This window comes from Vigna angularis, chromosome 10, assembly GCF_016808095.1.
Source record: "Vigna angularis cultivar LongXiaoDou No.4 chromosome 10, ASM1680809v1, whole genome shotgun sequence".
Classification (NCBI taxonomy): domain Eukaryota; kingdom Viridiplantae; phylum Streptophyta; class Magnoliopsida; order Fabales; family Fabaceae; genus Vigna; species Vigna angularis.
This window is the reverse complement of record NC_068979.1, coordinates 7737407-7753414: the sequence shown is the minus strand read 5'-3', so window position 1 is coordinate 7753414 and position 16008 is coordinate 7737407. Positions and strand designations below refer to the sequence as shown.

Sequence of the window (16008 nt, the reverse complement as noted above, 5' to 3'; positions counted from 1 at the left end):
CCTATCTGTAGTACCTCCTCTTCTCTCATGCCCCTTAAGGCTTGAGGTGGTGATAGATTGGAAGATGGTGAGACAAGAGTCTGTAACGATCCATGGATAGGGAAATTCATATTTGAGAAATAATACATGTGTTAAGTGGCAAGATAAAATCCATGGATAGGGAAATTCATATTTGAGAAATAATACATGTGTTAAGTGGCAAGATAAAATCCACAGGCAGAAATTATTTTCATTACCTGAGGCCTAGGGGAATGTGCATGGGTGATGCTCCATATTATGGTCTTCATTCCTGAAAGTTGTAAGAAAAGTATTTAAAACGTATACATATAATAAAAATGTGTACATTTATGAGACATAAAATAAGGTGTCAAAAGCAATAAAATTACATGGAACATATGGCACTCCTAAAGATAAGAAACTAGTAGGGTTGACAGCAGACCAAATTCAATCAGTAAATCTGACCAAAACCAATTCAAACTAGAGAAACACAGGTTCATTTGAATATTCATATTAAAATGGATCAAAAGAGCTTGACGGGACCAACAACCAAATTGGGTAGAAGATCATTCGATCTCATCCAATGAAGGCGCAATCTTAGTTTTATTTTTTCTATTTTATTTGGATTATTATTAATGGTTATAAAAATTAAGATATATATATATATATATATGAGTGTTTGTGTGCAGATGTGTGTGGCTATGCACGGACGTGTGCACATAATACCAAATTTTATCACTGTTTATTTTCTATAATATTTCATTTTAATAACTAGAACATAATAAATAAATAGAATAAAAAAGTAACAATCTAACGACTTGATCAGATTCCAACCATTTAACCAAGTTGATTTGGGTCAGGTAGGTTGAAAAAATTCAACAGCAAAGATCTAATCCATCCCAGTTACAATTAAACACGTTGGAATTCATTTTGTCAAACCTCATTCAGCCCAAAACATGATCACCCTTAAGTGCAACAGAAGGTTTAAGGACAAATTACCCATCACTAATGTTTTTATCAAATGTTTGCAATCATTTACTTCCTTTGAATGCTCTACAGGAACTTGCAAAGCCAAAACTGCCTGCAAAAGAAAGGACAATATCACACAGAGCCAAAGACAAATGTTGATCTAACCATCATTAAAAACAACATCAATAGTAGCAGTATTTCAACTCAACATATATTATCAAACCATAACTATAAACAATTATGTATTGTCATTTCACAAGAAAAAAACTGGACTCTAGAGACACTAGATTTGTAAACTCCAATGAACAATTGGCTGACATATTCACCAAATCTCAAAGAGGAAAGATGATCAATTATATGACCTATATGTTCTAACTTAAGAGAGAGTGTTATAGTTATAGAAATAAGGATATATGACCTATATGATCTAACTTGAGAGAGTGTTATAATTATAGAAATAAGGATTTGATCTTATATAATATACTATACTATACCATATTTTAGTCATATCTCTAATGGATGTGAGATCTCTAACCTACTTTCTCATGCCAGTGATCAGACATTTCAAGCATGGGACTAGATATTTGTTAATGGTCTAATAGCAAGTGGTACAATAGGTCTAAAAAACCACATTAGGATAGGTTCTAGTGTCATCTTAGACTTTAAGCCTAATACAACCTCAGAACCAGTTTGCAAAATAAGGTTTATACCCACTTATATACTATACTTCAGTCATATATCTAGTTGATGTGAGATCTCCAAAACATCTCTTCATGCCAGTGAATGGAAATCTAAAGCATGGGACTAGATATTTGTGAGGAGATGCCCTTGAAGGAGAGAGAGCTCTCCTATTTTTGTTCTTTTCATTCTATTAAATAAAAATCCTTTCTTTTCTTTCTCGTTTCAATTCTTGGTTCCTAACACAATTACACAAAACCAAGTTACAAAGTCAGGCCTTCACCTGCTTGTATACTAAAGTTTGGTCATATATCTAGTTGACATGGGATCTCCAACACAAAGCAGCACTCTTTTTTCACACTAGAATTTCCAGTCAATTACACAAAAAATAAAGGACAACCCCTCCTCACTTGGCCAAAAATTTTATTTAAAACCCACAAATCCCAACACCCACTAATCTCCCTTTATTATTTCTTTTAAAATACACTTGATAAGTTTGTTTGGGTAGTTCAGTCTGTTGCCCAACAAAAGGTGAGTTAATAGAAGTTGCAGACATGATCACATCAATTTGTACTAGAGGCAGGAAAACAAACCGATCTGGCCTGTTTAAGGCATATCTGCAAAGACCGCATTTTAATTGGATCCAATGTCCACAAAATAAATGGCTTTCTTCTTGAGTCTGTATATGCTCCACAAAAGTCTGTTTGAGGGTATATTTTAAGCATCATATCCTCATCTCTTATAAACAAGAATTAGCAGTTTATTTAAATCCCCCAATATTCACTTAAAATTGCTAAAAAGGAATAAGTAGTCTCTCCTTTATTTCAAAAGTAATTCAAGACGGATAACTGTTAACCATCAAAATTTATTTCCTTTCTCTACAAGTGAGTAATATTTCTTTGTTTATTTCCAAAAAAATGCAAAAATAGCTCAAAACAATGCAAATCATGACAATCTGACGCCATGCCAAATGTGAAGATATAAATATCTAAGTGCCATTATATAGCCTGAAACAAAATCACAAACAGAACTTTTATAATAACCTGCACAGGGAGTTCAAGCTTTGATCTCAAGGTAGCACGATCCTTTCCTTCCTCACCTTCCTCCAAAAGCTATAAAAAAAATAGCAGTAAATCATATTACTAAAAGATTATGAAGATATGCAGTAACAATTACCAACAGATTCAAATTAATAAAAGTAAAATGCAATGAACTGTAAACATTGTGAGACAAATTAGAGATTACTGATCAACCACTGGAGAAAAAAGGGCTCAGGTGGTAAACCAACTCATTATAATTATGCACAATTATAATGAGGCAATAGTTAAACATGACATGGAATTATAAATTGACTCAAGTAACCTGGGGAATTGTCCGTTTGAAAGTACTGAATTTCCCAACAAAAGCATCCAGAATGCGGCCCTATAAAACAACATAATTATCATCAATGCGATAAGTGAATGAAGTAGAATACAAAATTGCAAAAATCTAGCATATATCAAGCAGCAGACCAATAGAATCCTTGCTTCATCTGTAGATTGCTGATCAACCCCTTTCTCAAAAATCGGTTCCACCTATATAAAATAGAAAGAAAACAAGATTTCAAGAATTTAATCAGATAACAAATCCTAATTTTGAGCAAAGGAGAAGACAGAAATAGAGGTTAAATTTTGCATGTCATGTTAGAAGTAATGATGGACAAATAATAACTTTAAAAGAAAAACACTCTAGAAGCAAGCAAAACAAGGTATTATTTAAGAAGAAATTAAAAGATATAGAAAACAATAAATAGTCCAAAGAGAGAGAAGAATAAAAAAAACATAGCGAAAAATAAAAATGATAATACAAACAAACACCCCGACTACATGAGAAACAGTTAGTCAGGCCCTGAACTCCTAAGCTAAAGAAGGCAGCACCCTATGTTTTAAATAATTCAATATGAACATCACAACTAATAGTAGTACTTCTACAAAAGCCCTTGGAGCTAATAGTAGATCAAGACAGAAATTGGAAAATTAAACCAGAGAATAAAATTAATTATATTATTAAGAGAAAGGATAAGCACCAGATTCAACATCAAGCGAGCACAAGTGGTGTGGATGCTCAGTGATAAAGAAGCATCATGCATATTACTTGAGAATAAGTAAATAATTCGCGACAGCTGCAACCATAGAGAGTTCAAATTAGCATGATCACGTCTAGCAGAAACCTTGTCAATTAAAAATATTTGCAGAAACAATTTCTCACAAATTCTATCGACTATAAAAATAATAGAACAATGATTTATATGTAGTTCAGAAGTATTTGGCGTAAATTAGGGAACAAATGTATAAAAAATAACTATGTATTGAACTCCAAGGAGACACTGCTTTTCATTTTAGAACCCTAGAAATCCACCTGCTAGTTTTCTTCTGTTTAAATTAAATGTAGAAACCATCTTTGTATTCGTAAACTAATTAATATTCCTTTCTTGTTTTCCCTAAATTAATTGTTAATTTATTCCCACTATTGGAGTGTACATCCCTTTCTTGGTGAAACATTAGCTATATATGAGGAGAAATTTAATTAAACAGTAGAATAAAGGAAAATTGGACTAACAGATCTTATAATCCAAAATGAAACTCAAACTCATATCCTAAACCCTAAAAAGAAAAAACAATCCAACTAGGCCAGGCTTTGAATCTTTCTCAATATCCAACAGAGAACCCCATTGGACTGGCCATTAGCTAACCATCACTAAAACACTCATAACACTACTTTATTCCATTTAAAACAATAAAACATTATCCATGAAAACATTCATCCTGTCCAATTAAACGCATCAAATTCACATTTGCTACACAGAAGCAAAAAACCTTCTCTATTTTATTCTACACAAAACACATAATTGTTCCAAATTCTCCACATTATATGGCTTGCTGAATTACTCCTCCCTTCTTTTGGTCAACTTTAATTTTTAGTTTCCAACGTATGTTTGGTTGAATTACTATATGGTTCCAAAAGTTATTTTTATTTCTTTAAAAAAAGGATATAATTTGTTTAAGAAAAACCCTCCTTGTAGTCCTTGAAAGAATAATTTGGTCCCCAAATGAAACTTTTTGACATCAAGAGTCCAAAGTTACTGTTTACTGGGACCAAATTATAGTCAATGTCAAAAAGCCATAATTAGATGACTAAGTTGATGTCCCAATCTTCCAATGACCAAATTGATATTTAAAAAAAGATTCCACAAATAATATATAGTTCTATGTTATACAATAGTATTAATCATTAAATAACTGTTTAAGATGGCATGACATTTGAAAGAATCCAATTACTATTCTGCATGAAATTGCTTGAATAACAGACATCTCCTGTCTTAAACAACGTGGAAGAAAATACCATACCTGTGATAAGGAAAGATCTTGCCGAACATGATGTACAATCTCTGCCAAAAGACTATAAGCCAAGGGTCTCAATGTCTCAAAGCATGCCCTTCCAGTCCCAACTAGAACCCTAAAGTTTGAATTATATACAACATTAGAGAACATTCAACAGAGTTGTATAAATGTTCAGATTTATTTACTCTGACTACTCTAAATTCTTAGTTCCCTTTTTAAAATATTCTACTTCATGACAAACATGGATTTATCCATTTAGATCCTCTACCCATAACTCAAAAGTTATACTTTGATCTAGGATCTCAAACATCTAATATTGGAAACACAAATTAAGAACTATTATCTGAGAGGCTACAGGAACATGGATAATAAACGACCCAAATTATGACTCTCAATACAATTGACAGATAACTATCAGATGCAAGTACAGTTCATACAGTTTAATCCTTCTTTACTCAACAAATACACAAGTGTACTTTCAGAAAAATTTAAAACCATCTAGTTTGTACTTTGACTTTGTCAAAAAGGAAAACAGAATCATCAAATGGTTCTCTGGACAAATATGTAATTTGACAGAATAATAATGACATTGGTTTTAAAGTCACATTTAAGCTAATATAGTAGACATAACTTAACAGCCACTCGACACTTAAAAGTTATTCATATTTCATGTAAAATAGTACTGACAGGAGTCCCTTAATTGGACTCCATCTAAAGTGTATCTGCATCAAGATCTCAGAATAGGTCATCATGTTACCTTTCTTCCAGTAGAGTATCTATAAGAGGAAATAAACCTCTCCTGAAATCTGTTCCAAGGACATGTTTCAGAGATATCAATAGCTCCTGCATCCAACATCTTTGTCTTTAAATCAATGAAAGAGAAATCAAAACAGGAAAAAAAAAACAAGAGTAACATCAGTATCACCTTTCTAATGGATACAGAATCAGAGCATGTAACAAGCAAATTCACAATGCTTTTACATATACTTTCTTCATGCGGCCTTATATAATCAGCATAGCTCTTCAATAAATAAGTTAAAAAGGAAACCGTCTGCAATAAAAAAATAAATAAACTAGTGAGTGTATAATTATATTACATTAGGAGAAGAATTAGTTAATGAATGGGGCTTTTCATATTCTCAATTGTACACCCCAAAATAACTATGATATAATAGAATATATATATAAATATATATATATATATACACACACACACATATATATACATATATACATAATATACCCACAGGTGAACCAAATGCCAAAATTGACCATCCTCAAGCTGTCTCTTCCACCTCACTTTTTCTCATAATCACTATCGTTGAAAATCTTAAAGGAATTCCAAAATTAACAAGCGACCAAAGAGATGCAAAAGGTTAGCAGAAAAATTATGAGTAAAAGAATCGTCTTCAATAACTTCAGTTGACTAACTTGTAAACTAATAAAATTTAACTATTCTGCAGATGAAAATTGAGGGTACCATAAAAAGGATGACACAACAGCTAGATATTTAAGGAAACAACTGTGGTTATTTCATTTGAAAATGTGGTCTTTACAATTTGTCATATATGTTCTAAAATGCCCTCAACAAATGGAAATATTTGAGGTCATTGTTTTCTGATGCAACTAATATGTTTTCACTGATAACTACAAAAATGACACCTTGTTTTAGTTTAGAAGGAAATAACAACAAAAAAAGGTTGTCTTCACCATTTCTTTCCCAGGAGTTTGTAAATAGGGAACACAGTGAAAATAATGTGGCACTTTTTTTATTATTAGTGAAAAAAAAAATAACAGAAAATTAAAGCAGACAGCAAATAAAACACCAGCTTTATTTCCCTAGTGACTGGTAGCCAATTTATGCCATGTTATGTGATAGGTGTTGAAAATTCAAAATCCAAGTAGTTGGTGCTCATGACGGTCATGGAGATCCAGAGGATTTTGATGTCATCACATATCTCATAAGCCATACTGAAATATGTTGTACTATTCTTCTAAGTACTAAAAATACTAAAATTTCAACTTACTAATATAATTATTAATAAAATCTAGAGGAAAAAATTTACCCAGCCTTCATTATTACCATAAACACCTACCTTAACCTGCGCACCCTTGAGCTCAATGAAATGAGTTTTCAAATGAGGAGGAACCCTTTCTGGGCCAGGAACTGATATAGCAGCAACCATCAATGGCAATAATTGAGGAATATTGGCTTGCACAAGACGACTGTATAATTGAAACAGAAACATCACCACCAGCGGACTCTCTGTAACTATCTTGAATGAGCGCGTACTTGGATTAAGCTGTGAACCAGTTGCAGTGGTGGTGTTTATACCTTGATCAGAAAGTGAAGTCTCCATGGGCTTGACATCTTCCCCAATCATTGCCATGTTGTCAAAGAAATGGCTAACAGTCAGTTTAAAATTTTGGTAAATCTTGCAGACAAAGTCCAGAAATGGCTGGACCTCATTCTCTAGAGTTGGCCTAAAGTTCCTCAAAAGGTCAAATATTATACGAATACAAATTAGGCCATTCTCTTCATTATCAGTGGTAAGCACTTGCATGGCAACCTTCAAGAGGTCCTGAACAAAGGGGCGAAGAACTTCACTGTGTGGAAGTCTATTCAATATCTCAACTACAATATTCCGAAGTTTGTGCTCTGGATTGTCCACAAACTGTGGCTTCGTAATTTGTAGCAGTATAGCCGAGAATGCCCTGAAGTAGCACTTTAGAAAATTCAAATACTCAGCCGTGTGTGCAATCTCTAGACTGTCCCTAACCTCCATCACCATCTGCAGCCTCCCTGGAATAGCTGTTTTCAACCAGGGAAAAACAATTTTTAAGAAAAAGAAAGGGCTAAATGTCAAAACTACATAAATCTGGAAGCACTTAAATGCCAATAAAACACAGGTATAGTTGAATCCATTTTCCTACTGCAAAAGAACGTGAAAGTAAGCACCAAATGTCAACAACAAAAACAGTGAGCGCTTAATTGCCAATACAACAGGCATATTGGAATCCATTCTCCTATTGCAAAAGAAAATGAAAATAAGTGCACATGTCAAAACAAGAAAAAAAGGATGCATTTAAATGCCAGTACAACACAGGCATAGTTGAATTGAATCCATTTTCCTACTGCAAGAAAACACGAAAAGAAGTGTAAAATATCAAAACGACGAAAACCGAAAGTAATTAAATGCCAATACAACAGAGACGTGGTTGAATCCCTTCCTACTGCAAGAGAACATCATAAGCACCAAATGCCAAAACGACGAAAACTGAAAGTACTTAAATGCCAAAGTATGGCACGGGCATAGTCAAATCTTTTTCTACGGCAAGAGAACATGAAAATAAGCACCAAATGATAAAACAAAGAAAATAAAGGCATTTAAATGCCAATAAAAAACCGGCACAGTTCAATCCATTTTCCTGTGGCAAGAGAACACGAAAATAAGCGCCAAATGTCAAAAGAGCGAAAATTGAAAGCACTTAAATTCCAATACAACACATGCATACTCGAATACAATTCCTTACTGCAAGAGAACATCAAAACAAGAAGAAGAGAGTGAAAGCATCCAGTGTCTAAGTTTCCGCCATAACGCAACCTTTTTTCATTTCAATCCTCTATCAAACAGTAAATATAGCACACAAAATGATAAATAATGATTGTTGCAGGAAGAGAGAGAACATACGGATGTCGGGCTCCACGAGATGACGAGAATGTTGTTCGAAATTCTGAACAGGACTCATTTTGGTACTGTATAAGTGAGAGGGAAATCAAAAAAGACTCGAACCCTAGTTCAATTTTATGAGAGAGGAACGATTCCGAGTCTAAAACGCTTATACTATGATTCTAACTCTAGGGTTCAATGAAGTAACGCTAACCCAAAGGTTCTGCGAGCAACCTAGAGCAGACCTCTCACTCTTGCAATTGAGAGGGAGTGATTTAAACAGAACTGAGAGGAATTGGAGGGTTAAAGAAAGAAGAATTTGCAGCAACTATGAATTAGAGTGTAGAATTTGCTAGGTCTTTAGAAGCAGCATTGAGTGACACTACGTTCCCTCCTCCTCCTTCGAGTGTCGCGTTCTCGTCCTTCTACGGGACTCGACTTGCCACCACCGAGAATTGCACTCGCTCGACCGGGTAGAGCTTTCGTTTTATAAAAATGTCAATTACAATTTTACCCTTGGAAAATTGTTTCTTTTAACTTAAGTTTAATGTCATCAGATTTTATATTCGACTTAATTTTTATTTTTACATATTTTATTATTTTAATCTTAAAATTGTACATTGGGTTTGTTAATTCACTTAGGCTAATGTGAAATCACTTCTAGTTTTAAATTAATTATGTATTTGTTTCAACTTGTGATGTTTATGTGGTGTGAACTTTTTTATGTAGACAAGGAGTTTCAGTGTGTTTAAAATTATCATATAAAAGATACTATATTGTAATTAATTAAATAATTAATACACATAATATACCTTCTTACATCAAATATTTATTTATGAGTTTTGAGCTATATTAGGTTGATCAGTTTTGAGATTAATTTATTCGGGTACTATTCATATTTATCAGTCCAATTCAAGACTGCATGTTTGCTTAGTAATCATCCAAGTTCGGTGATCTGCTATTCGAATCAATGTTTGACTTATCTGAGCTTGTACATGGTTGGTCGCCTTGTTTGGTGATAGGCTAGACTTAGTGTCCTGTTCACCGATATGATGTTTGACTATCCTTACTGGTATGTGTCCAATCTACTTGTTTGTTGGTCGAACGAGCTTAATGACTTGTGCTCCGAACAATGGGTTGACCATCTGAATTGGTTCATGGCAAAACGACTTGTTTAGTGGCAGTTGAGTTTGTTGGTTAACCAATCAAACCATAGGTAACCGTTCGGATTATAATTGATCAAACGTTGTATAACTTAGAAGACAATCATACCATACAATGTTATACCTCAAAAATGTATATTTTATTTTATCACTTAATTTTAATAATTTATTAATTTTATCACTTTCAATTTTGTAAATTTAAAAAGCTTTAAACTTTGCTTGTCTTTGTCATTTAAATCTAAAATTGTACATATTTTACTTACTCATGTTCACATGACGAAAAGAATATGTATATAACCAATGTTTTCGTTTAGAAGAAATTTGAGAAAGAGAAATATTATCGTGAAAAGAAGATTAAATATAAAACATAATTTTGTACACAAAATTTATTAAAATAATAATTAGTATATTTTATCTTAGTTTATATCATAATTTTCAATCTATTTGATTTATTGACCACCAAATATCTTTAATTTACTTTTTATGATTATTAAATAAACAAATCATTTTTAAATGAGTACATGGTAGGAAATTATATTAAATATTTATCAGTATGTGTACAATGAAATAATTTTACTATATATTAACATGAATATGTCAAAACATTTTGATGACTTATACTTATAGTGATTAATTTTTTTAAAAAATACCGAATTATTAGTTATTAATAGATAAAAAAGTATTGAATTGTCTTATTTACGTGTTTAAATACAAAAGTAATCTACAAAGAATAAGTACAAAAAAATAATGTATAATAAATAGTAGTCTATAATTGTGTTAATAAAAATAAATATTATCATAAAATGTTGTTGTTATAATTACGATAATATTACTCAATAAATAAAAAATGATATTATGAATAATTAAAATCAAGAGTCATAAATGATAGGATATTAAACAAAAATTTTGATTTTGTTTAAATTCTCTCTCAAACTGGTGGTGACATGTTCATACCAAGTTTGTCTTTTAACAAGTTAAATATTGTATGAGTGACAAATTTAGCCAAATAGTCTACAATTTGATCAAAAGTAGGAACATAGGTCACAGTTACTTCATTTTGTAGGACTTGATCACGTATGTAGTGCACATTTATCTCAATGTATTTAAACTGTGTGTGCATGACCGGATTAGAAGCAATTGACTTGGCACTTAGGTTATCACACTACAAAATTGGTTTTCTAATCGTTGGTAGTTTTAGCTCTGTCAACAGATATCTAATTCAAGTTACTCCAGTTGCAAGGTTAGTCAGGGCTTTGTATTCTAATTTTGTGTTTGATCGTGACACTACCTTTTATTTTCTTGAAGATTAGGAAACAAGAGTTTCTCTAAGAAATACCTGCCATTGAATTTTTGTCATCAGTACTAGTTGCCCAATCTGCATTAGACTATCTCATTATGTTAAGATCATTTAGGTTGTGTTCACTTTGGGGGAGAGTGAGTGGATGAATTTGAGGGTAAATTTTTTGTTGTTTATTTTGAGTGGATTTGAAGGTAAATGAGAGTGAATTTGGAAGTAAGGTTTGTGAAAATTAGTGAGGGATTTGATTAATGTGACAAATAATTTTTTTTTAATTGGTAGAAATTGAAAATTACCAAAATACCCTTAGTAGTAAAAGTAATATAAAATTGTAATTTTTAATATTATATATAATTGCAAAAATTATTATAAAAAGAGAAAAAATAAATAAATTTTAACATGAAAAAAATTATATTATTATTATTTATTTATTATTATTATTATTTATTATTATTATTTATTATTATTATTATTATTATTATTATTATTATTATTATTATTATTATACAAAGGGGAAAAATGGATAATTGAGAGCAAATACCCTCAAATCTTTGCTATCAGCGAAGATGGAATTAAGGAGTCAACTTTCAAATCATCACCTCCATCTCTTTGCAAATACTTGGAAATGAACACACATAATCTCACTAATCTATCCGCACAAATCGTCATAAACAGTAAAACCCCTTTAAGCGAACACAACATTAAGGGTTTATGTGCAGACATGAGTTCATTGTGTCTTAAAGATATATTATAATTCTTTTTATTCCTTGCTTGTGATCCATGATAAGTGTGCTCATGTATTAACTAAGTTTGTTGATAGCAAAGGCAATGTCTAGCCTTTTGTGGAACAAATATGCAATGCACCTTGTTTGTACAAAGTAACATTGGTCATTGGTTTTCCTTTTGTAGTGAATTATCTATCAGCCTCCATTGGTATTGGACAGGCTAAAACTATTTTCATGTTGAACTTCTCCAGAATATCTTTTATGCACTTAGTTTGCCTTAGTTACATTCCACTATTTCATTCTAGCTTGATTAGGGCTTCCTTAACATTTCCTAGTTCTTTGTCATATTCACAAATCTTTGTCAAGATTGACCAATATCTTCTTCATTTGTACCAATGTTGGTATCACCTGTGATTTCTTCCTGATAACTTATAACATTAATGTCAGGTTTAAGAGTATTATTGATAATGGTACTTACCGAGTAATTAGGAAGTAAAATTGATATAGTTAATTCTTTTAAAGAATTTATTGTGTCAATGAAATCTTCATGAAAAGAGAAGTGTTTCTCATTGAAAATCACATGTTTTGAGATGAAAATTCTCCTAGAGTTAATGCATTTGTATCCTTTGTGTAAATTATTATAACCAAAAAACACATATCTAGTTGTTTGAATTTGGAGCTTATTTTGATTGTACTGTTTGAGACAAGGATAACAGGCACAATCAAAAGGTTTTAAGTTTCCATAGTCAGGTTCTTTCTTGTAAGCAAAAGTTGAGAAGGTTTCCCACCAGTAATGTAGGGGCATTTTGGCTTGTGCTAACAGGGTTATGATTTTATTTTTGATTTAAGAGAAAATATCATGTGAATCTACAAAAAATCATCAATAAAATGAACATAATATTTGAACTCAAATGGAGACAAAATTGGAGTAGGACCCCAAAAATCAATATGGATTAAATTTAAAATTTCACTAGCATGTGAGGAAGAGCCTTTGAAAGATAACATATACAATTTTCGAAATTGATAAGCTTCACAAAATATGAACGAGTCACTAGATCATGTTTTCACATTGCATTCCTTCAAAACCTTTTTTAGAACTTTATTGTTGGGATGTCCAAGTTTCCTATGTCAATTTTCTTTAAGATACATGTAAACATAAGAGTTTTTATTGTCACATAGTTGATACAAATCATTTTTAAGTTCCTCTTTTAGAAGAGCTTTTTTTGTTAGTTTGTCTTTAATAAAACAACAATTTATATCAAACTCAACAAGAATATTATTGTCAGCTGTTAATTTTGAGACACTCGACAAATTTTTGGTGATTTCTAGAACATAAAAAGTATCATGCAAATGAAGATTATTCAATTTTGTTGATCCTGAGGTCATTACTTTTCGTCCTTCACCATTACCAATAAGTAAAGAATTATTACCATTATTTTTACCAAGTTCTTGAATTTTGTGACTTTGGTGAGTCACATGGTTTTTGGCTCCACTATCAAAATATCATTCATGATCTTGGCCTTGATAGGGTGAAGCCATGAATACACCGTGCGTTCCTTGTTCTTCACGATCAACAGAGGAAGTTTTCCCCTGTATAAGACTTATCAAATCAATAATAACATTGTATAACAATGTGATTAATCCTTCTGCATACCTTGCATATTGGTTTAGACATCTCACATCTTCCTCTACCACCTCTCATGTTTCTAAAATTATAACCTCTCCAGTCACTTTGGGATCCAAACCTGTTGCCTCCAGACGCATTATTGGAAGCAAATTTTGCAGAGACATTAAGATTAAAGCTGCAAAAATTATTGAGTTGATCTAATCGACTTCGTTAACAATTAGGTTTGTAATCCAACTCAACTTATGTTAATCTTATCATAAAGTCTGATAACCACGAGATTGTAATTAGAATCCAAACCGTTTAGTGTCTCAATGACTAAATCAGAGTTAAAAATTGTTGAAACTACCAGCTTTAGCTTATCACTAAGGTTTTTCATCTTGTTAAGATATTGTTTCATGTCTCATTTTTGTGTGTTGTGAAATTCATATTTAAGATGGACAATTATGAATCTGGTGTGTGCACCAGCAAGACTTTGAGCTTCATCCCAAAGTTGTTTAAATGTTTCACACTTAAGTAATTTAGTTGCAATGTCAATTGACATGAAATTTACTAGCCATCTTAAAATGGCTTGATTTGGGCTTGTCAATCCTCATAACTAGGATTGGTTATCCACAATGAATTGGTTAATACATTCTATTGTGTCCAACATATAACCATCAAATTTATAACCTCTAATCACTTGTAATATTAGAGATTTTCATAGTGGATATTTGTCTCTCTTCAACTTGACAAGATTGTAGTTAGAAGATCATTTCTTTGGTTGGTAAAGAATGATATGATTGTTGTGGTTATGGATCAAAAGCTTTGATACCAAGATAGAAAAAATATATTGAATTGTCTGATTTACATTAATCATGCATGTGTTTAAGTACAAAAGTGGTGCACAATAAATAATAACATATGATTGTGCTAATAAAAACTCATGCTATTTAATCTTATGTTGATGAATGTTTACAATAATTACTATAATATTACACAATAAATAAAAATTGATATTATAAATAGCTAAAATCGACGGGATATCAAATAAAATATTTTATTTTGTTTAACTTTAATATCAATATTTAAAAAAATATATGTAATCTGGAGAGATTTTGAAGCACGTGTACTAAATAAAATAAATTGATTTTAAACTTTCAAAATTTCATGTAATCTGACATATTATCTTTAATAGGTTTTTATAATTATGTTACAATGTTTTTCTCGATAACATGTATATAATTTACTATAATTATTAGATGGTTACATTATTTATTACTAATAATAATTTTTAATTTTTTATATATATTTTATTTTATTGAGTAGCTTCATTTAAATATTACTTAAACATCAACTCCATGTCAAATATTAAAAATATAAGTTAGAACTTTTAAGATCAGTGTAAATAGGAAAATAAAAGTTTAAGTTATTTAAATCTTGATTTTTATATATAAGACATGAATGTATATATACAAAGAGGGATAACAAGTGATAGATTTTTATAATATCATAACAAAAATATCCAAACACACTCAAAATGAAAAAAAAAAATCACCCAAATGACTCACTCTCATATGTAAAATAACAGTCCTGATAGAAATGACAAATATAGTTCTCTATTTTACACCTTCACTGGTCATAGTATCCACTTTATCAAAATCATGTTTCTTAAATACATTTATTCAGGTTAAGTTAAAGCAAGGCACATAAATAGTTAAACATAAATTTTATTTATCGTCTAAAACATGTGACTTGGCTCGAGAAAAACACTTCAAACTAATTATAAAACGAATTATATGTATTGAATCATAATAAATTCCCAAAAAGTAAATCATCCTTGGGAGTAACACTTTATTACAACCTATGAATAACATTTATTGTCAAACTACCAAAAGTTGTGGTGATGCCTAAAATAAGTTGATTAGAGTAAGTTAAGATAAAACTTTGTCAATTTAGTGGTTATAGAGATTATCTTAAAAGATTTTTTAGATAACAACAAACATGTCTCTCACAAAAGCACATGTGTTCCATTTTTTGTGTTGAAAAGTAAAACAAAAATTCAGAAGTGATATCAAAAAACAAAAAAAAAAATACTAATCTCATTTAAGATATAGTAACTTTTTTATTACACTTTTTCTCAATTCAAAACAAAATAATTTGAACATAATATACTTTGTAAATAAAATTTCATATAAATTATACTTCAATATAAATAAGTAATATTACTACAAAATAAGTCCTAACCTACACCAAAAACCACCACATGCCTATGAAAATAAATTACTCATAATTAATTATATCCATAGCCATTTTTGAAAATAAATAAATTTAACTACTATTAAATTATAAATAAATATGTCTAATTTGACTACTCATGTGACATTTCGAAAGGGTTAATGTTACCATATATGCAATTCTTCAATAGGACATTTTTTATCAACACATTATGAGTCTAATGACCTTTAATAAACTAAATTATCGATTTAAATATAGGTTGAAACAAGCTTAATATTCTCATTGAA

The 16008-nt window shown here is 30.9% G+C and overlaps 1 protein-coding gene across 4 annotated transcripts in view; it reads right to left on the bottom strand.

Annotated features, from left to right (window-relative positions):
- Positions 1-9165, bottom strand: part of LOC108321254 (uncharacterized) — a 30423-nt gene extending 21258 nt beyond the window's left edge. For 3 of the 4 annotated variants that reach the window (XM_052869561.1, XM_052869562.1, XM_052869564.1), the window contains exons 1-12: positions 8717-9165; positions 7121-7836; positions 5950-6075; positions 5782-5867; positions 5031-5139; positions 3710-3805; positions 3156-3218; positions 3007-3066; positions 2688-2756; positions 997-1078; positions 237-289; positions 15-80 (exon numbers count right to left, since the gene is read on the bottom strand). In XM_052869561.1, the coding sequence (XP_052725521.1) occupies positions 15-80; positions 237-289; positions 997-1078; positions 2688-2756; positions 3007-3066; positions 3156-3218; positions 3710-3805; positions 5031-5139; positions 5782-5867; positions 5950-6075; positions 7121-7836; positions 8717-8774 (1584 nt within the window). In that variant the 5' untranslated portion in view covers positions 8775-9165. The remainder of the gene's footprint in view (positions 1-14; positions 81-236; positions 290-996; positions 1079-2687; positions 2757-3006; positions 3067-3155; positions 3219-3709; positions 3806-5030; positions 5140-5781; positions 5868-5949; positions 6076-7120; positions 7837-8716) is intronic. The other variant, XM_052869563.1, reaches the window with a different exon arrangement.
- Between the last annotated feature and the right edge of the window lie 6843 nt (positions 9166-16008).